This window comes from Semicossyphus pulcher, unplaced genomic scaffold (assembly GCF_022749685.1).
Source record: "Semicossyphus pulcher isolate SPU_LCO1_2020_fin unplaced genomic scaffold, fSemPul1.0.p SCAF_19, whole genome shotgun sequence".
In the NCBI taxonomy this organism is placed as follows: Eukaryota; Metazoa; Chordata; class Actinopteri; order Labriformes; family Labridae; genus Semicossyphus; species Semicossyphus pulcher.
In genome coordinates this window covers 13,777,242-13,800,283 of record NW_027211692.1, presented here as the reverse complement: position 1 = coordinate 13,800,283, position 23,042 = coordinate 13,777,242, and the positions used below count along the sequence as shown (strand labels likewise).

Sequence of the window (23,042 nt, the reverse complement as noted above, 5' to 3'; positions counted from 1 at the left end):
TAGAGCTTTAAAAACAGTTAACGCATGATATGGATGGAAGATATAAACGTTCTATAGTGCAACTGTCAGTTAATGGTAAATACACAGAATATGCTGCATATGAAAGAAGTATCACTCTAAGGTACGATCACCTAATCTCATTGCTGCTACAGCATACATTCTCCAGAGTCTCCTGTCTTGAAACTTTCCTAAATGCAAGAAATCACCAAATGGAAGCACCTCGTACACAAAGTCTAGACTCTCTCCTACAAGATGAAATAGACCAAAAATGAAAACAGAAAAAAAAAAAAAAAAAACAGCTATCACCAGGGATGTTACAAGAAAAAAAGATGGAGTTGCTTACATGACAAAACATTGGCTTAAAATGAAGAGTCTTTGGATTTTGATTAGGGAAATAAATATGATTAATGACACAATTATCTGAGGTGTTATTAACTATGACACAAGGCCTAAAGCCCATACAACTCGTGTTTCTGACCATCAAAGCTAAAACATTATTAGGTCTAAGTTGAGACATTCGGACAGTCACTTAAGACCCTACGGTGTTTAGTCCTGTACTGTAGCAATCTGACAACGGAGAGACACACGTTACACTTTACACGACATCAAACATATTGTCCTTCCTGTCCCACTCTGTGCTTTAAAACCCACCTGTGCCGTGCTATGATGCTGGGACTTAGACAACACAACACCAGTAAATTTAGAGCTATATTGATGAAAAAAAAAAAAAGAAGCATATCGCCCTGGAAATGTCAGTATATTCTATCAGGAGTTCAGCGGTGTCCTTCCTGTGTGCTGAGTCGATGTGATTTTTGGTCTCAGAATATAAATAGGAGCAGTTGAAGGACAAGTCTTCAAGCCATAGTTAAACCTGAGGTGATGTAGCCTGCCATTGCACTGATGTCCATATGAAGAGGCACAAATGCTCCGAGGTCGATCTGTGTCCATGCATATTTTGAATCCTTGAGAAAAAGTTCCTTCATTGAGCTTTGGGACGTTATTGTGAATATGAAGTGTGCTTTGGAGTTTAAATACAATCATAAGACGCGGTCTTACAACTATAACCCCTTTTTACACTGCGGTTCTTCCTCAGCGCTGTAACAGAGCTCTGCCGCCATGCGGCCGTTGCCATTTTACATTGACCAAGCAATGTCGGCGTAAAGCCGCCCCAGTGTGTGTTTGTTACACAGCGTTCTGGAAGCAAAACGTACGTGTGGTGTAAACAAACAAACAGCGCGTGTTTCGACACAAGCACAGTGCTGTTCCACCCTGCTATCTCCACTGTTTACACAGCCTCTGTTGCGCCTCTGTCAGTGCCTCTGATGCCAGCTCAGAGGCGGAATGACTTCGCCCCACCATTCCGCCTCTGTGCGTTTTACATAGAAGATGGAGCGTAACAGAGGCGTAATAATCCCACCTTGAACTGGCAGTGTAAAAGGGGCTTATATTGCTTTCTCACAATGAGACATTGTAGATAACGGACACATTGGTTTGAAGTAACAGCAGAAAGAATAACAGACTGATAAAAGCTTTCAACAAACAAAAGGAACAAAAAAAACAACAAGTTTGTGCATCTTCACCTAAAGTACCTTGGTCTTTTAGTCAGAGATTTTCTTCAAGGGATAAAAAAGGTTCCTCAAGACCACTGCGTTTCGGGCGAGGTCCAATGACACGTGAAGATTGAGCCCAGAGCTCCACCGAAAAGTCCCTGCACTTTTGGCAAGTACAAGTACCTTTTAAGGGGTAAAATTAAGTTCCTTCAAAAGTCCCTAGTTCCTGGTTAAAGTTTCTGCAGTGGAAATGCAGCTATACATACATCACAGCCATTTTCATACATACAGAATGTAATTAAACTAAAGTCCAATGAAGTGCAAGACCAATAGTTTAAACACATCAGATGATATCTGCATGAGTGGCCATAATGATGTATGATTAAATACCTAATGATAACTTTTATAAACACATAATCTGAAGAATTTAAAAGCTTAGCTAACGCAGACTGAGTCCAACAAGTAAATAGATCCATGTAACGTCTATTTCTCCATCGCATTTGAATAAAAGTGTTCTTCGATTTGTAACATTAGATCTGCCTTTACTTGCTGCTGTTCATTGGTCGAGCTTCTAATGACATGATACTATGTTTTGGCCTGGTTAACACAACTGGATTTCATGATAAAATTCTGACTTAAAAACGAATGCTTGACCAACACATCTCAATAAAACACAGCAGCTGTACTAATGTACAGCGCTGCCCCACAACTAAAAGTTACAGCATATAAAAATGGATTTGATTTTTTTCGTTTTCCTCCCAGAGAAGTGTCGAGCACTGAGAGCTTTTCTTTGCGCTGTTCTTGTGGTGTGCATGTTCATCCTCTCTCCACGCACCCTCCTCTTGGGAAACAATAGGTCTTGAACCTCAGGTTAAAGCTGATAGGAGTGTCAAATGAGTGAGAGGATTGTTGATAATGTCCACGGCTGTCTTACATTACAGACTCGGAGAGAACCGTCTTTGCCCCTTCTGCTCCTCGCTTCACTATGAGCGGCGAGTGTTCGGGTGCAGCAGCTGATGGCTCTCCCTCCAGCCGGACATCGCTCAGCTCCGCTGCCTCCTCTTGTTTAGATGTGCGGTCCACGAAGTGCTGCAGGAGCCCGGCTCCAAAGGCGTCGCCCTCTACATTCAGGATTGTGCAGGTGCGGTCACTAAAGAACGAAAGAATGCAATCCGATTTTGATATGATGACATCCAAGTAACTGGCTCAAATTGTTATCAAGTAATTATGTGAAAACAGAAATTGGCTGCAGTGCTCTACATTCACATAAAGTCCAAAAGGTTTTGTACTCACACAAGCCAGTCGACAGCCAGGATGAGGGAGATGTCATGGGTGGGCAGTCCTACCGCCTCCAGGATGATAGCCAGGGTCAACACACCTCCAGCAGGAATACCTGCAGCTCCAACACTGGACGCTGTAGCTGTCACACTAACACATGAGAAGGGAAGATGACAGTTAGAGCCGATCAAATTACACACTATGATGTTGTACAAAGTACTTAATCCAGTTGTGTAAATGCGGACGTGTTTCAGTGGCTTAGCGACTCACAGGATGGTAATGACTTGGATGAAGTTTAGGGAATAGTTGTTCAGCTGAGCGATGAAAACAGCCGCCACGCACTGGAAGAGAGCGGCTCCGTCCATGTTGACCGTCGCTCCGATGGGCAGGATGAAACGGCTGATGTGCTTGGAAACGCCGTTATTTTCCTCCACGCACTTCATCATCAGGGGCAGAGTGGCAGAGCTGAGGAACAGGGAATGTGTGAGCTTTAGGGAAAGGTATGCACATTTGTGTTTGTAGAGAGGAAAGTGTGCGTGTTTGAGAATACCTCAGTATTTAACAACCAAGGAGAACAAACAAGTGTGGTTTGACTACCTGGAGCTCGTTCCGAAGGCTGTTGCCAGAGCGGTGAATATCCCCCAGAGGAAGGTGTATGGGTTTTTCCTCGTGATGATGAAGTAGATGGCTGGCAGGACTAGAAGGCCGTGGATTGCATGTCCAATGATGCAACATGCTATATATTTTCCCAGGCTGGCAAACAGAGTGCCGACGTCCTCCATCTCAACGATCTTGCCAGCTACAAGGAACATGATACCAAGAGGGGCATACCTGCGGAGAGACAGGGAGTGCATGAGAGGCGGTGTGATGCTGATCATAATGGTTCTGGGAATTTAAAGGAGCAATTCACCCCTGGAAAAAGCCACTCTCAGTCAAAGCTGGTGTTCTCTGTAATCGATAGAAGCAATAATATTTGAAATTGGCGCCATAGCTGGAGAAAGTTGTACAAACAGCTCGTGGTTTCGTCCATTCTACATTCCTACAACACCCAGCGTGCATTGCGCCCCTCTCTCTGGAAGGAACAGCCCAGCAAAGTGAGAGTGAAAATACTACCGTTTTCCAGTCAAGGACATTGATCGCTGCAGGCGATGGCTCAGAGCGGTACAGAATCTGAAATACGATGAGAATATACCGGTGGATTGTCTAAAAAGTCTTCGGGTCTGCAGTCTACATTTCAAACTGATGATTTTGAACGTAGCATAGCAGGGGTTTTCCAGGGTCCATTGGAGAAACGGATAGCGTCCTCCAAAGGCACAGAGCGAAATTGCATTTTTTGCTTTACCATAATGGCATTACCTACCCATAATAGCATGATAGGACTGAGGTTGAAAATTGGTGAACTGGCCCTTTAACAGAGATTCAAACTGATTCCTTAAGGTGTTTCTTACCACATGATCCAGGACACTAGCACCATGGTGGCCTCGTTGAAGGAGTTAAAGAACTTGATGAGGATCTCTCCCTCCTCTCCCAGCTTCCTCAAAGCCACGCCAAACACAATAGCAAACACTACCAGACCGAGAATATTCATGCCATCCTGGTCTGTTCCAAAAGGCACCTAATAAGGACAAAGACATGCATGGAAAACAGATTCAGAAGCTGTGGAGAGCTGCGGAGAATTTTATGTGGACAACTAGGTCATCCCCTTTACTAACCTTCTCCACTGTGATATTAGGGTTTCCATCTGTGCCGTTCCTTGTAACAAGCTTGTAGCTCGTTGCATACTGGATGGGGGGGGAGGAAGGATAGTTTAGTATACGCAGTCATCTTATCTAAATATTTCAAACCACAATGAAGTAAAATTAAAGCAGCACTTACTGACTGAAAGGCAGCAGACACCAGATTGGAGGGGAAAATGTTTCTGTGGAAGGAAAAAACACAACACTAGCTTTAATGCCTGAGCACCAGATGCCATTTAGAAAGATGTGGCTGTAATTTGAGGGAGAGAAATCACATGTGTGGGAATGTCTAGTTTCAAAATAAAAGTATTTAAGCTTTGTTTGGTTTCCTTTGTATCTGAACACACTGCAACCCTGACCAACTCTATGAATGGACGCACGGAGCAAGTCTTATTTTAAACCTGATTTTTTCAATATAGAAGTCACTTGGATTTTACAGAAGACTATCATGACTTGTAATGCAAATACAACATCTGTGCCTGCTGGGCATCACATATAGAGTTCAACAATCACAAGGTTGATCAGGTGGAAATAGCTGAGAGAGTTTAACTATTAATCCCCTTTTTCTTTCTGCTGTTGTGGTACTTCAGTCCCCCCTATAGGGTACATACACATGTTGGGCAGAGGTCTGACTGCATGTTAAATCTCTCAACCCATGAACCCAAAGTGTCCCCGATACCCCTGTGCTCAGCTGGATTTAGAGTAATAAGGCATTAACTTCACAAGCTCTTTGCAACCATTCATTCCCTTTCATTAGGACTATAGAACATCAGGATTAAAACATCATGTGACTGCGTGGCAGGCAGGGCAGCATGCTACTGAATCAGAGGCTGGTTGTGCTACAACGAGCTGAGACAAAAGGCTGACAGGCTTTCATGTCAATGTTGGAGTTGATTTGAATATTCAAATATTTGGAAAAGCTTTCCGAGCGACGGGTATAAATGGAGAACAGAAACTTTTGCGTTAGTGCCTATTTAGTATCAATCTGGGACTGAGGGTCATCAGGTCTAATTTAAGAACAGCTTTTTTTAATCCAACTATAAGACCATAACCTAGTCAGTATAATATACACACTTTGACTCGCTTCTACAGAGCTGAAACCTGAGGGGGATCCTCCTTTACTTCCTTTTTCCTTGCTGTGAGTTCTACATTCCTGGCACAGGTACACAATGTTTTTCTAATGAAAGTAGATTACATCCTGTATTTTGTCTTGCGGCAAGCGCATCAAGGAAAAAAAACACTTCCTCCTGTACTGATGGTACCGTTTTTCAGAAGGAACACATGCGCAATATATTTTTAAGACACACCTTATGAGTCAACACTCAACAGTTTCACATCATTGAATGTAGAGTTGAATATGCACAGTATTCTTAATATATGGTGTGCTCAGAAATATTTTCAAGTAAAGAAATAGGTTACATTTCACGTAAAGATTGAGCATGTGATCATTGGATCTGTAAATAAACCTGACTCATAGAGTGATCTCACCGTGACAAATATCACGTTGGTATGACAAAAATGCCCACACACAGACGCGTTACTTTCAAAACGTCATTAGGTGGGTGTGTTTTTCTTTTGTGACTGGCAGCTGACTCTCTCATTCACACACTGTTCCGACGTCCTCCCAGATGTGGAGAAGCAGGGAATGCTGGTCTATGTGGTATGATAATTGTTCAATGTCCTGCCAAACAACAATTGTGTGGTTTCTATAAAAAGGGCAGATGAACAGATGGATGATGGTTTTAAAATTGCTCCCGTTTTCATTCTGATTTCTTATTAAATGTGCGGAAATATTTAAGTACATTTTACGGCTTCTTCTTACATACATGTATTTTAATTTGTCCTTTTAATTGTATCAACTTTGTGTCAAAATATCTTCCCTGTTCAAAGATTTTAATAGACTTATTTTATGTTTTTTGTTTGGTTCTTACAAATTGCTTTGTTGTCTGTATTTACTTGTTTTTTGCAATGTCATTGTAAATAAAAGGTTGCTCCTGTATAATGCAATTCGGGAGATCAGAAAGTTTAAGTCTGTTTGGTGTCTTTTTCTTCCATTTGGTTTAAACTATCTGCTAAGGTAAACAAAAAAAAGCTTTAGATTTTATTGGAAGTCGCCAATTACCTGTAGCTTAAGGCAAATACTGTGCGTGCCAATAAATCCACAACTGACGCTAGCAGCGACTAACAGGTGTCCCTTGTGAATGTAGACCGTGTGGTTTGGAGAGGGAAAACAAACAAAAGGTAGGCGATAAGGACTGTCAATAAGGATGTGTAGGTGTGCCTCCAGTCTAAACCTATACGCGTGTATCCCTAGGCTGACATGTTAGGCATTCAAAAGAGTGTGCTCCTGTGAACAATGACTGGGCCTTCTTCATCGCTCTTTAACTAGCCAGGACACCAGCTGAGAGGGCACGCTCTAATGAGAGCCACGGGTTCTGCATGCCGTCCTATTAGGATAATGTGGAAACGTGCGTGTGTGTGTGCACAAAGTGATTTGTGTCCTGCACAAGATAAAAATTATTTTCCTGATTGTTTTATTTATATCCTGTTTTAAACGGAAGCCTGCTACAGTAGATACATCTGGACCTGGGTAGTGTAGATGTTGCATTCAGGAACATCAGGACAGGAAGAGTTAAACCTGCTCTTTGTCAATGCGCTTTACTATGGACATGTCTTTTCATCCTTGCTAAAACATGAACAGACTGTCCGACTAGATGCTATATCAAGTCTGAGGTTGTTTTTTTTTTTAAATAAAACATTGTGTTGCGGCATATAGATACTGTTATGCAAGATCCAAATCTGGGTAACAATGTTAATCTGTGACTGGTAAATTTTGCCCTGTTACTCTTGCATGTCTAATCTGGCTCTGGGCAGCATAAGATGTTTTAGGAGGTGTTGCCAGAGCTAGGGCACACTGCTGGGGGAGGGTGAAGAGGGAGTAGGAGGAGGGAGTGCGGAAAATTGTGGCTTTCATAGAGCACAATTCCATAATTCATTGAAGCAGCACCAGACGCTCCAAAGAATGTTCAAAGGATGCAGAGAGACTTGTGCAACGTAGCTGCACGTTTCAATATGGCACTATGGCAATTTTGAATTCATATATCTCCATGTTTATGTACATGCTTGACAAATTCTGCAAACTCATGTAAAGCACATTCCCTCTCCTGAAGGCAACATACACACAGAGAGGCAGTATGTTTGTACTAAAAACAGTCCTGTATCTTAACTTGGTAAAGAAAAACTCCACAGCCCCTTCAGCTCACACATTGCGTAACAGTGTGTAGCGATGTGTTTACCAAAAGTTGGGCCTCAATACAACTTTTTAGTAAACTAATCTACTAAATACGCTGTTGGCTCTGATAAGCTACATCTGTTTTAGGGGTTAAAACAGAAGATGTGTAAAAAGGCAAAGACACACACCTCATGGAACATGTTGTGTAAAATGCATTGTGAAAAAAATACTTTATTTTGACATCTTACTATTTCAGTGTCTGAGTCAAATGCTTGCTTAGTCATGCAGGGCCATTTAGTCTGTAGATGAGTTGGCACATGTCTCATGAATGTGACATGCTATATAAAGAGACACGCTGTGGGCTACCGATTCTTAACCATACCAACAAGTCCACTGTATGTCTGCAGGGCAAAAGGAGCCAGCTCCCACAAGTGACGCGTTAGGCCACATTTTTCTGTCACGTGTCTGTATATTAGCTACACTAGCTTTAGGTCTACACTAGATTACCTCAGCAGTGTGGTAGTCACTTAAAAACTTCAATTCACCCACAAAGTAACATTAGAAGAGGAAACTGTGTTGGTGTTGGTTTTATTTTTACAGACGGGGCTGTCTCAGAGAGAAGTTTCATCACCACACTGTTTGAATGAGGAGGGAGAGGTGTCAATTTGTAAAGACAAAATGTTAAATAAAACCCTTATTAGTAACGGCATTAACTAATAATGAAAAGCAAATTGTTATAAATGACCGTGGTGCTTTCATTGAGCTCTCCGTGACAGCTGGCTCTCTGCCCGCGCGTGTTAACTCTCAGTGTGGTCAGTGTGAACACCGCTGAGCTGATGCAACTCGTGCCGTCGTTACAGCAAAGACACCGCGCGCGGGGGGTAAATTAAGAGACACGTTTAATTAGGCCGCTGTCCCATGGAAAGTACAAGGATGTATTTTCCCTTTAAGAGTTAGAGGACAAAGTTAATTGACTGGACAGGAGGTGAAGAGGGTCGCGTTTCTTCTATTGAAAGCGACTGTGTGTAACTTAGCAACAAGTTTGACAAGTAGCTAGCTCGTGCCACGCATGAGGCGTTCATGATCAATTAGCTACATTCACACACGCCATAATTAAACTACTTTGTAAGAGTTTTGAGCCCCAGTAGGTAAGATGGTGTTGAATGGGGTTCACTCACCTGATCAGATCTAAGAAGGAGTCTATAACTTCTTTAGCTTCAGGCACGTCATCACCCATGCCCTGCACCTTTGGTTTGGCTATCGACCCTGAGCCCGGGGTCAGGATGAAAGCCATCACAACCCCAATGGACGACGCTATTAAGGTGGTGATCAAGAAGAAGAGCATAGCCCAGCCGCCAAGTTTGCCCAGAGCTTTGGGGTCGATGCTGGCAGCCCCGGATACCAGACTGCATACTACCAGGGGGATGATGATCATCTTTAGCAGCCGGATGAGCAGCTCACCGGGGAACCCGACGTAGATAATCTGGGTCCTGGTCAGCGTCGCGTTGCGCACACCGAGTCCAATAAAAACACCGATAATTACCCCGGCCACGGTGAGAATCACCAGTAAGTTGGCCCTCACTATCTTCTTCACCCTCTGGGACAGCGGCTCCGGGCTCTTCTTGAGGCAGGTCGATCCATTGGCCACCGGTTCATCGAGGTGCGCTTCGCCGTTGGATGCCTTCCCGTCCTCCATGTCTATCTTCTCAGCCATTGTGCGCGTTTTAAGTTACCCTGAAACTATCCTATGAGCACAAATACTTCCTTTAGAAACACTTTTAGTGTGGCGGGCGTAACTTCTAAATATTACAAGCAAAAAACTACCAGCTTCCCCTCACAGACGTACACGAGTCCTCTGATTCCCCGGTTATGCTGCTTATCTATCCAAGAAGGCTGCCTCCCCCCACCCAGTGACGTAGCAGCTGGGCGTGCCTGGATAATAGGAAGACGGCTGTTGTGAATCACTATTAAATGTTTCAGTGATTTAATCAAAAACAAATATACAATTATGTTCTGCATATTTCTTTAGAAAAAAATTAAGTTAAAAGGTATTTTAAGCTGCATTAATTTTGAAATGTTCAATCCTATTTAAAGCTCCTGTGAGGAGATTTTAAATGGTTATAAAACAGACAGAAATCAGACCATCAGCAACAAGACTGTTTATTTCTATATAGTTATTTTTAATGCCTGAAACTACTGGTGGGGGTAGGTGTCAGACGAAATGATTAACTGCACGCTGCCTTTGTTTACATTTTCCAGGGCAAACATTTAAATTGAGTGATACATATGACTGCTAAAGAAAGATTTTTGTTAAAAAACCACCACTCAAGTGTGACCAGTGGTGTTTAACATGCATTGTGTTTCTTAAGGCACAGACCAGGATATCTTTGGAGGCGATCTGTTTATTCTGACAGATGTAAAACGACAATAAAATCCTCCGGTCAGTCAGGATATATGAAGGAGGTAAATCCATAATGTGTTTTATTGTACGTTAACGTTTAAGTTGTAAGAGGATATCCCTTAAAGTCAAATGTGTTGCTTCTCTTTGCAATGTAGTTTAACATAATGAAAGTGTATGCATCGTTTCATGCATTTTCACATATAATTAATAGGTTCAAAAGGTTATATGACCACAAGCTCATTTACTATTCAAACAACAGCTAATGCCACGTTGCCAAGTGTGTGTTTACAAAGCAATGCGTTTTTGGCTTGATGTTCACGCACCTGAAATAAGTGACAGCTATTGCACCATGCAGTCAAAGCTCCAATATTCCCAAATCATGTAGCTGAGTAAATATATTATGAAGACTTATTTAAAATTGATTTCAGTTGATTAAACATTTAAATGAAAGAATACCATTCTGCCAACAGTAATCTCATCACAGACCTTTCCCCTTGATTAAAGTGGCAGTTAAACTGTGTTGCATTAGCTTTAGAGCAGAGGTAGAGGCTTTGCCTTTAGATCTGTGCTACAGACTGACACTTGGCTTTGATGAGACCTCCCCCTCTGTGTGTTTATTTTCTCTCCTCCCAAGTACCAATTCAACAAAGAATCCCACTATTGTTGCTGTTATAACATCAAAGGGTAATGCATGTGGAACCACTAGCACAGAGATAACATTAATCTAACACCTGTTTGAATGACAAAGAATGGTTATTGAGGAGCAGGGCCTTCTTTGCACAGTTTAAACGACACTTTGCCTTCGTAAGTCTAATTGGGAGCTTTAAATTCTCCAAATCTGTAATATTCCTGGTATTTTTTTCTTGATTGAGTGGCGGATAAAATAAGAATTAAAGTCGTGAGATGTAATGAAAGTTTGAGATGCTAAATGTTGAAGAGTGGTTTTAGATTTTATAGAAATGTTGGTTACCTGGTCTGCACCCTGCATGTTTTGGCAAGGTAAGCACTGTAATGAGAGACAGACTCTTATTGTCTGAAATTCTGAAGCCTCGACTCTGATAGCTTAAAATCTGTGTGTAGGGGTCCAAGAAAGCCCGGGGTTAGCTTACACTCAAACAACAATCCAAGCCCTTTTTAAACAGGATCCCACTGGTAGAAATTTGTGGGAAAAGCACCTTTAACACCAAAGAATACCCACAGGACCAGTACTTGGGCTCGTAGGAAGCTGTCCTCTCTCTGCTTAGCTTGTTATCTCAAGCCTGTTCTTTGTTCCCTCTGACTGTGTGAATGATTGCAGGAATCGCTGTGATTCTGTGAAAAAGTGCATTACTCTGTGAGAAAGGACAACTTCAATGGCTAAACCCGCAGGCACATGAGAGCTCAGAGTTTTTCTAGTATAGGCCCCATCTATAAAAACACCTGCTGCACATACACACTATGCACACACGCTGTGGAGATGAGTTTTTGCTGTTACTTAACATGTAACATTTGACTGCATTACAGATAGGACTCTTTAGTCAATGATTTTTCAGTGGCGATGAGCAAACGCAGCCATAGTGACAGCTTTGATTTTTGATTAAAATATTCTCCCATTAGGCGATATGTACTGTGAAGACAGTGCCTCGGTCTTATTTTGTATAAAGCCTTTGGACACATTAACAGTGAAATTTGTTGGTTCAAATTTCTGTATTTTGATACAAACTTTCATTTCCCCCTCAAGATGAAATGTGAACTCTTTTGCTTAAGTTTTGCCCCAGCTGCATCTTCTGTTTGGTGCTTATTAGCAAACGTTAGCATGCTAACAATCTCAACTTAGAGAGTATGCACCATAAACACTACACCTGCTAAGCATCAGCATGTAAGCATTGTTATGAAAAACATGAGGGTAGGAGCTCTGCCTGGACCTAAATTTATTTTATTAGTAGTTCTCTTAAGTTATTATAAAGCTAGCATCAAAGAAACACAGGAAAAACAGCGTCAAAAAGACAACCTATAGCAAAATCTTGGTGTCAAAATATGGCAGTTTGTTTTAAGGTCTAAAATGGCCATGCTATTACAATAAAGGTCAGTTCATAGTTTAACAGCAGGGTGCCTTGGAGTTTGCTTGTGTTTTTAATGTTAGCATGAATATTTAGCATACCAATATTAGCATGGAGCTAAAACCTTGTAAATGCAGATTTAGATGATGCACAATAACAGTAACCAGTTGAGCTTGTGAAATAGAAATAAGGGTTATTCTTTGAAGCAAAACAGGACATAAAAGCCTACATATCAAGCTAACTTAGCTTAACCAATGAAATGTAAAAGTAAGTCAACAATTGAAAAGCTTACCCCAGTATGTTTCCATATTTATCCTCATCCCAAAACCAAAGGTGTTCCTTTAATGTCCACAGGGAACTATTTTACACGGGTCAGGTTACAGCTTGATGATGTAGGCTATCTGAATACCATCACGCAGCACAAGCATCACATGACCTCTGAAACTGGGACACGGAGAAAGGAAAAGAACATCCAACAACAAAACACAGCTGTCTCAGGTATCATGATCGCAATAGGTGAGCGATAGTGAGACTGACAGGAAAGTAGAAAGGTGGAGACAGAGAGGAAACTTAATACCACAACTTAATTCGGTTGCTACTAATAATCTTTCTTCTGTTTGGCAGGACCAAGGTGGAGCACACAAAAAAGGCTTTCATGGACTAAATACTGCTCTTGTCATCTGCTAGGGGCGATGTACGGTATTTTTGTAGGACTTGTACAAAAACAGCTTTCAAGGAAGAAAAAGTCAAAGGAATGTGCGTACATAAGCTGCGTGGTAGTAAAGAGGGTGCTGAGTCATGATGAAATGACTGACTGGTAATGTAAAACAAATGTTGGGCAGAGGAAAGGAAGACAGGCCATGTATAAACAATGACTCGGCAAAAAAACTAAGACTAAATAAGCAGATTAACGGTGTATAAATGATAGCCAGGTTAGCCTTGTTATGGCAACCATGTCAGCATTTTGCTAAAGCATCACTGTGCCAAATTGTAGCCTCACAAAGTTGCTAGCTTGTTATAACCAAATTAAATGATGCATTAAGATCTTGTGGCTTTTGCTTTTGTTTTCTCACAGCATGTCGAGATTCAGAGCCTCTGTTTACCTTCCCTGTAGTCCAGAAGTGACGGGAAGGCCCCTAAACCCTGTCTGATCTCTTAGAGCCGTAAGCGACCAGGAGGGGCCTCCCGAAATTATTTACGGATTTACACTGTGTAATCACACTCACATGCCTGGCCAGCAACCGTCCTCCTGTGTCTGTTACAGCCTGCCTTTCAGAGTCACAATGACCATGTAAATAATTATATCATCCCAATGACTTATTGACTTTATCCCTCCAACATTTTTTTGTTGCGCAACATAAAGTATTGTTTGCTTTAGTGCACTTCAGTAGGAACTATGATCAGCAGTGATGGTGATAACTTGCACTGAACACCTACTGTATTATTATCATAACATATCAATGCTGTCAATCAATTGTTTCAAGTCTTACCATGTAAATATAATACATAAAGTATATTTTGCATTATAATAATATTTTGCAGAGCAGATGCTGGTTGTTTGATTGGAGCAGTTCCGACCACAACCCTAACCCTGTGCAAGGGGTTTGGACACAATTTCAAAGTAACCATTAATATTTGACATTAAATATGAAAACATGGACTATAGCATAATTGGGTATGCTGAATTTTTTTGTATTTTAATTTTTTTTCCTGTTGCATGTTGCAGCTGCAAAAGTTGTATGATTTTTGGATCACATTTCTGTGGGTTTGGACAAAAAGTTTGATCATTCATCATTTTCATGCTCGTCTGGAATGTTTTACCGACATGTACTTGGCGTCTTAAATAAGTAAATGTTCCTGCGCTCTCCTCTCTTATCACTCACCTTATTTGAACTATGTTTCACTCATTAAATTTTCATCAGAAAAGCTTTTAAGTTTACACCAAATGCCCATTAGCTTTGTTGCACTCAGTCTGTTAATCAGCAGCATCCAGTCTATGTTCAGAGACTTCAGTATACGGCTTGACAGAGGACAAATACCTTAATATGTTGGCTTTTAATGTTTCATTTACTGATTTAGACATTGAATGTTGGAAAATTCATCATTAGTGCAATTAAATCAAATCTTTTCTAGAACTGCAAAGCTTCATATAGATTAGATTTTTTTTATCGTACCTACCCCCCACACAAATCCTTTTTAACGCGCCCCTCCCCCATTCACAAACAAAGACCTGCATTTCCGATAATTATCCACAAGCTATGTTCAGCCTCACAAGGCATGTATTTAAGACCAACCTTTATACCGCACCATGTGTTGGAAAGCTGTTTTGGTTCCCCACATACTGCTCTAAATGTTTAACGCTCCTGTTTCCTCCCCCTCTTTATCACAGCACCGTTTCCCTTGTTTTTGCTGTTGGGCTCGATTAAAAATGCTGACTGAGAGTTTTGTAATAAGTGATGTATTTTCAGTGTGTCAGGCGGGTTAATCTCTGTAGTCTGCAGTTAGTAGACAAGATGAACAACAAACTCTTACAGACATAGATGATTACAAATCCTGGATGAGTTCATCTGATTCATGATATATTCAAATTATGTCAGATGTCTGTTAAAATTACATCTCTGCTGCTCCTCTGTCCAAAGAGGAAACAAATGTTCACATGTGTTTGTGTCACTGTGTCTATATGTGTATCTGAATAAATGACCTACATCCGGGCGAGGCCGATCAATAACTCACAGAGAGGAGAGCGATCTGCCGTGCCCTTATTTCCTCCGTGCAGGCGCATGTGCACAGTAAGGTCTGTTAGTATATCATCAATTCAGCCAGTTAAGGGGTGGTCATTCAGAATTATTAACATTAAAAATCAAATGCTTCACCAGTCCTCTTCTCTTCCCTAAGGGTCATGCCTTTGCTCTTCTTAGTTTCGGCCACATGAAAGGTTTGACTTGGACACAAGGGATGTTTAACATTCCTCACATCTCATCTCAAGGACACAATGGATTCCAGCGTATCGTCATCATACCGTGGCAGACCGCGATGGAGAAAGGCTCTAGAAAGATTAAGAGGAGGAGCGACCAAGAGGGGAATGAAGCAGATCCGGTAGATCCTTTGTTATATTTATTAGTGTTTAAACAATTAGCTTGATTCATTTATACACCCAGTCGGTCCAGTTTGGAGCATTATTACTGGCACACCCTGGAACACTTCTACAGTCATGTGATTTAATTAAGCAGGCAGGTCACACTCCAGCATTTTGACAACTTTAAAACAGTTTATAACTATTTTTTTTCTAGAGCTTTTTAATAATAGGAATGCCAAATAGGAAAATCACTGGGGGTTCGTGGGCCTCAAAGAATGCTTTGCTTAGCTAGCTAGCTTCAAATAGCTCCTACACTTACAGTATAATATTAATAGGTGGGTCTCAAAGAAGGCTTTAGCCCTCTTTACACAGTGGTTCTGCCACAGCGGTGTAACGAAGCTCTGCCATCATGCAGCCTTTGTCATTTTGCATTAGACCAAGCAACACCAGCGTAAAGCCGCCCTAGAATGTTTTTTTTACAGCGTCCCGGCGTCGCAGCAGCAAAATGTGCGCAAGGTGTAAACAAACAGCGTGTGCTTCACATACACACATGGTGTTGTTCCGCCATGCCGGCTCCACTGTTTACAGGGACGCCGTTTCACCTCTACTACGCCTCTGTTACTACATCCGATGCAAGCTCAAAGGCGATACGAATTTGCCCCAACATTCCATCGAAGACGAAACGTAACAGAGGCGTAATAATCCCAGCTTGAATTCAGCTCAGCTCAAGTGTATCAGGGGCTTTTGTCAATAAGCTAGCTAGCTTCAAATAGCTGCTAAACTTACAGTAAAATGTTAATAGATATTAATAATTATTATATAAAGGATAAAAGATGATTGATAAAGCATAAATTATCTGTTTTTTCTTGTTGCAGGCGGCAATAAGTAATAAACCAAAGTATTTCGGAAGCTTCAAAAGAGACATTTTAAAGCTTAAATCCGGCTAACATGAGCTTCTCTGTGATCTGCCAGCACATAGTCCACATCAATACAGCCTAAGGTCTCAAAGAAGAACAGCAATATGTGTGGTACCATATTAATATTTATCACATTGCAGACACAGCAACCACAGAAACATTTAAAAGGGCATTATCTGGCTCGTGGCTTGCTAGCTGTTTTGGCCCGTCTCATGTTATATGTCATCAAATTATATCAAATGTCTGGCTGTGTTTTCTACATGCTTCTATTTATGTCTCTCAGAGAAAGTTCTGAAGATAGCTGTTTAACCTCGGCAACAACACTTTAAGGTGCCAAAGTTTCGTTTGTAACCATTAGCCAGGAGTTCACAAAGAGGCTGAGGTAATGTCAGCGAGCAGCATGTAGACTAAAAACACTCGCAGAACAAAATCTTTCCACAGGACATCTGCAGGGAACATTCAGGCCTGGGCAGTCCAAACCAGACTGAGCGAGTGAGGGCTCTGATTTGCTGAGATCAACACGCCCTTCTCTCCCTGCCTCCCCTCCCTCCACTTTCCCCGGCTCCTTTACCCGCAGTCCAGCATCGGAGGTCATACGATACTGTATGGCATGAAGGGCCTCAGAAATGTGTCTTTTCACCAGCCCACCCTCTCTCTGTCTCCTGTTTCTAACTCCTACTCTGTTCTCATTCACTAGCTGGCTTTGTGTTGATAAGGACTGGGCCTAAAGAACAAAAGGAAGTGAGGGAAAAGACGTGATTGTTCTGCTTCTCTTTTGACATTTTCTGGCATCTTTTAAGTCTGAAATGTCAAGACTCTAATAAAATATATCTTTTCTGATAAAGTGCCAACTCTCGTAAGGTTGAATTCTACGTTGTGTGCCCTGTTTGATCTTGTTTGTGATTAAACAGTGACAGCCTTTGATGCTGAATCATTGTCACAGTTGCAAAAATTGGGGAAAATCTCTAAGTGGTGGAAATAACCGTTAATATCTCCCTTCTGGTGCATAGTGCACATGCCCCAGCTTGTCATGAATGCTGTTTTGTGCACACAGAAAGGTTTTCTTTGCAGATCCTGCTTTGTTTGTTGCCAGCATATTCAGGGCCTTCTATGGGGGCAGCTAAAACATGAGGTACATGTTGAGGTTAGACCATGATCCGCCAAATAATGTAGGTATGCTTTTGACACAAGACAGCTGAAAATAACTCCATTTGTGAAGATTATTCCAAATCAGTCCCTCCAGGATTTTGTCAGGCACATGTTGTGATTGTTGTATGAGTATATGCCTGATTTCATGGCATCTTCTGGGGGAAAAAATGCAGTGCAAGTTGCAAGTTTTGAGGCGTGGCTGTGGTGAGTGTTTTTGCTAACCTTCCCAAAAAATGGGGGGGAGGGGGGTCTTTAGAACTGAGACAAACAGGAGAGAAGAGGTTAAGCAGGCTTTTAAAGGCCCACACAGGTAATGACATTAGGGAGGCACAGCTGGAAGAGCTAACGAGGCACAGCTGGAAGAGCTAACGAGGCACAGGTGATGTAATTAGTGAGAAAGGCGTGGTCCTGTTCACGAACCTACGTGATAATAACTTCATTTAAAGAGAGAACGAAGGGTACATGACGACTCGGCCAGGAGGACGAGGGTGATTGGTCAAATTTGCAGCAGGTACAGGGATTGGTTGAATTTGCGTTTATTTTTTTACAAGGGTGACATCGCGAGTTCACGAAGGAACTTCCAAATGTACTAACTGAGGCTAGTGTGAGGACTTTTAGTTGATCATTTAAGGTTAAACTACAAACTATAGAAAACCCCCAAATGGTACTCTAATCAGCCAACAAGATAATCCCTCTTTGCGGGGGTCGTAAATTAAATGTCATAAAATAAATTGTCCCCCATATAAGTTTAAATTTAAACAAGTTACCCCCTTGATGATCCCCGGAAAATTCCCACACTGCAGAAAAATGAAGCATTATTGATATCAAAAAGATCTAGTGAACACAGATTACAATTAAACAGGTATACCTTTGAGCACAGAGCACTGTATTCAGTTTTTCAGTCCTTGTAGTTTGCCAACTGTCATTTCCTGATATGATATGTGATACGGCTTCTTGGACACGGCAGAAGGAGCAAGTTCAAATCAGCCGCACTAAAGTATGAATAACATCACAGGTTCACAGAGGGAAGTTTATTCTAATGCTGCGTGTATTTCAGCGACACTGAAGACTACACTGAACCAATATTACATTTCACCAAAATGATTCAGAGGTTAAAATGTTGTCCTGGTTAAATGGAGGCACAGCAAAGGGAAAAAGGGAGTCTATCTCCAGACACAGACAAACTGTATGTGTACAAACTGCATGCCTTATAAGAAGTGTATTCATAGTTCTGTTTACATAAGGTGTAACTAGCTGTAACTGGTCCTGCGTGGCCTCTGTGATTTATAAGGACGTTCACGCAAGGTTAAAAAGAGTTGGAGGTGTGACCTTGTGTTTATTGTTCCTCTCCTGGGTGTTTCTGCTGCTGTATTTGGACTGTGTCCTTCAAGAGGCCTTGACTTAAGGGTTGTCCCAACATACCATGAATGGAAACACAAGTCATTACCTTGCATAACAGCTACAGTGAGCTACACAACAACCTATGCTGAGTGCAAAAATATTGCTCTCTCCTCTTATAGAAGTTGCGGCTGACCCTGAGGTAAACGTCAGTGCTTCCATAGCAATGATGATGTCATCAACACCGCCTGGGGGAACTGCTGGGAGCAGGGAGGAGGATCTAGTCGGCCATAACAACTATGCTCTCTAGGTATGATGATTACATTATGAAAATCTGTACTATTCAACTGGCTTTAATGGCATGAAATACAATTATGAAGGTTCAGAATTAAATTAACAAAAATAATCTCATAAAATGCAAGACACACAAAAACAAATGCAAGACTTAATCTACTTAAAGAAGGGATAATACAGCACAGCCATTAGCCTATAAATATCAATGTCTACTTGTGTGTGTACATCTATATCCTACTGGTTGTCTGTATTGTTGCAGCAGGAAGTGACATATGTACCTCCTAACACTGCACATGCTCTCTTTTCCCCTAAGAAGGTGGTTCAGACATCAGAGAATATTCCTGTATTACCAGTTTCTTCACGTTCCTCATCACAATGGCAGCACTTTGTGTCCTCTCTGGGCAACTGGGTCTGCCTCCATCGCCAGGCTTTTGTCACTCAATCTGTTCTTTGACGGTGACTTTTTCCGGTTCTTATCAGTTCCTGTGATGAGGTACGCTGCCACGGTATACTGTCTGTGTAGGTCAGCCAGGACAAGTGTGTGAGTGAGGAGACATTTTTCTTTCTCAGGCAGGGGCTTTTATTTTGGTAACAGGGAGGTTTCTCCCCTGCTCATTCTTAATTGGCATAAATCAGGCCTGCAAGCAGAGTTTTTTGTACCAGAAACATAGTTTAGTAGGACTCTGCATGCACCACTATTCTATTGCACTGAATACAGTAAGCCTGGTTTTGTGTATGATCCTCCTCTCTTCCTGCCTAAATAATTGAAATACTTTCTCATGCTTGCTTATTCCCTTCATAATCCCTCAGTACATCCGGAGATACTGTTCTCATTAAATTCACTAGCATCGAAGTCCTCCAATATTAAGGATGTACGGCTGTAAACTCATGCCATGAAGGCGACTGCTGAGTCAGTTTAATATCATTTCAGAAGTCAGCGCTATTAAAGGATTCTGCTCTAAATGAAAACACAGTAGGAGGTCTTTATACTGACATGCTACATAAACACAAGCTATCTTTTTCCCAGAATTAAACTGAAAGCTGTGCTTGTTTTCACTGGTTTTTTACTGATTTTCACCCCCGTGTTTTCCCACTTCCTGTCTCCCTCCTGCCCCTCCTCTCTCTTTCAGTGTGTGAACCCACATGGCAGAGTAATCCCCTTACAGTAGCTGATAATGCCTGTTGGCTCTGGCCGCTAGCTGCAATAGTAGGTTGGATGAGGCACAGTGCTGCCGTACCGGTTGGATAAACTGCTCCTGCTCCCACTGACACAGTGCCCTGCTGTCACCCGACAGATGTGTTTCCGGCTGATCTGAAAAGCTGACATAAAAATGCTACTCACAACTTTACAAGCCTTCAGATTTAATAGCCACTGTGCAGGTTGCAACTTAGCTGCTTATCTACTTCATCTGTCCCACTTTCTTACTGCCTTAATCCTCCTCTGGTGCATGCCATACATAGCAAACTGCCACCTTATCAAACATTGGCTTGTCTTTAGAAGAACCATAGGCTCTTGCAGTAGGAAATATATGTCACAGCATTGGGTCATTTATCTTGAAGCAGAATGTCTATTAGGCCATGGGAAAAAAACATGATAATAACCTTCCCTTGGCCAAACAAGAACACTGATCTATAACAAAACTCTTCCATAATCCCAGTAAGACATTTAATACCTTGCACAAACTTGGGCATCTTTAGACTGTAGCTTGCAGCCAAAAACAAGACTAAGCATCTACAGCCAACTGTGCTCTGGCACAGCGGAGCGTGGACTTGACCGGTCAGTAGTGATTCTAAGTTTAAACAAACAGCTAACAATTTAGCTTGCCAAACGCTAGATGAATGGAAAAGCATAAATTCCTAGCTAACATTACCGTCTGCATGAGATTTAGGCCTGTCACTATCTAGTAGTAATGTTAGCTAGGAAGTGGTTGCATGCTGAGGTTAGCTGTTGTCTAATGGTAGCTAATTAAGCCAGGTTGTTGCTAACACTATGATGCTAAACAGGTATAATGTTTATGATGTAAACTATCTTGGTTTAGCTTGTTAGCATGCTGACTTTTGCTAATTCACCCTAAACATACTACAGTTTATGATGTCATTGTTAATAAAATGAAATAGTTTTTCATAGCACTAACGCTGTTTAATGCTTTATATTGTTGTTGTTTTCATTCTGCTGTGCAAGTTTCACTACCTGCTTTGGACGCCCTCAATTGGACACACCTAAAGTCAATATGAGTTTACCAGTTTTGGCATGCAGAGCCCCGTTCAACATCTGTCTGAGTCTACACCCACTTTGATTTAGTTTGGACTATCCTTGCAGCTTTACGGTATTGTTTGGCTGATGCTACCCTCTCTCAGAAGTCAGCGTACCTGTGATATCAGTAACTCCCGCTGCTCTTTTATAAACCAGACCTGAAAGAATCTTGCCAGGGGGGCTTGCACAGACAGACGCCAGCAGAGGCAAAGCTGGTGGGGGCCCGGTGGAGGAGCAGGCGGAGGTCAGGCAGAGGGGTCAGACTATCTAAGCCCGGGCTGTGTTGGGGATGCCCCTGGGATGGGTGCTCAGACACACCCCATCCCGTGAGAACAGTCTCACAGCATGGCTCCCCTGGGACGCAGACACATACACACCTATGCATACAGTCTGCCAAGCCAACCATCCTTAACTATGTCTGTCAGTGCACATACACACATAGAGATGGACATTATACACACACAGTGGATTGATGTGAATTCATGCAAAACGAAAACACACAAATACACACCGATCAGCCATAACATTATGACCATCTGCCTAATATTATGTACATAGGTCCCCTTTTTGCCGCCAAAACAGCGTTTACTCGTCAAGGCATGGACCTCTGTAGGTGTGCTGAGGTATCTGGCACCAGAACGTTAGCAGCAGTTCCTTTAAGTCCTGTAAGTGGGTCCTTCATGGATCGGACTTGTTTGTCCAGCACATCCCACAGATGCTCGATGGGACTGAGATCTAAGGCCAAATCAACACCTTGAACTCGTTGTTGTGTTCGTCAAACCATTCCTGAACCATTTGAGCAGTGTGGCAGGACGCATTATCCTGCTGAAAGAGGCCACTGCCATCAGGGAATACTGTTTCATCGAGGACAAAAGATTCACTTGCTGCCGAACACATTCCACCAACTGACAAGTGCCATTGCAACAAGATATTAAATGTAATTCACTTCACCTAGTAGTGGTCCTAATGTTATGGCTGATCGGTGTGCAATCTCAATAGACACAGCTATACTGTGCATGCTCCATATAACATGATATGTGAAGAGGCAGTTTATTGATTTGAATACAATGTAACACAGCCAATAAGAGACGCTTACACCCATTGGAAATCACTTAATTATTCTGAGGTATACTGGCAACGGGATCTGTCACCATGGCAACCACAGATGTGACCTTATGGTAGAGGACATTTCAAAGGCAGCGTTGTGTATTCTGAACACGAGAGACATAATCCTGCTATTTCAGTTTGGAGACGAGAGAAAAAATGTAAAAAATGTTTAGAGAGAGATTTATGAAGTACATTGATTTATCTTTGTGTGGTTACGGGGAGTGACAAGTGTCCACCACAATTGCATGTTTTTGATCCATGGCCGGAAAGGACACATCGTTCCCATGGCACAAAAGCAAGAGCAGTGAAAAAACACAATTTTACTGTCTGTTGCTTCTGATGTCTAAAACAGAAACCAAATGCATCCAAAATAAAAGGATTTAAAAAAAGGATTTTATGGATAAATGGCTCTTCGGACTCTGTCTCCTAACATAGAGACCATAACCCAACATACACACAACATACACACAAATACAATAAACTTATTGCATACAATATGCACTGCTGATATACAAAGACTGTTTGCAAAGACTGATTGCAAGGTCACGGCACCAAAACATGTCAACATTAAAATAAGTGTCCCAGCCTATCATTATGCATCCTTTACCTGCCGTTAAAACGGTATACAGGTAAATGCTTCGCCCTGTTGTAATGTTTAATGTATATTACCC

General features: G+C 41.8%; 1 protein-coding gene across 1 annotated transcript; it reads right to left on the bottom strand.

Annotated features, from left to right (window-relative positions):
• Positions 1–1,540: 1,540 nt before the first annotated feature.
• Positions 1,541–9,633, bottom strand: slc1a5 (solute carrier family 1 member 5). Its single transcript, XM_069668314.1, has 8 exons — positions 8,975–9,633; positions 4,704–4,746; positions 4,541–4,609; positions 4,277–4,443; positions 3,426–3,659; positions 3,099–3,293; positions 2,844–2,978; positions 1,541–2,700 (listed from the first exon to the last, which is right to left on the bottom strand). The coding sequence occupies exons 1-8, from the start codon at positions 9,508–9,510 to the stop codon at positions 2,481–2,483; spliced, it is 1,599 nt and encodes a 532-aa protein (XP_069524415.1). The 5' UTR covers positions 9,511–9,633; the 3' UTR covers positions 1,541–2,480.
• Positions 9,634–23,042: the final 13,409 nt, after the last annotated feature.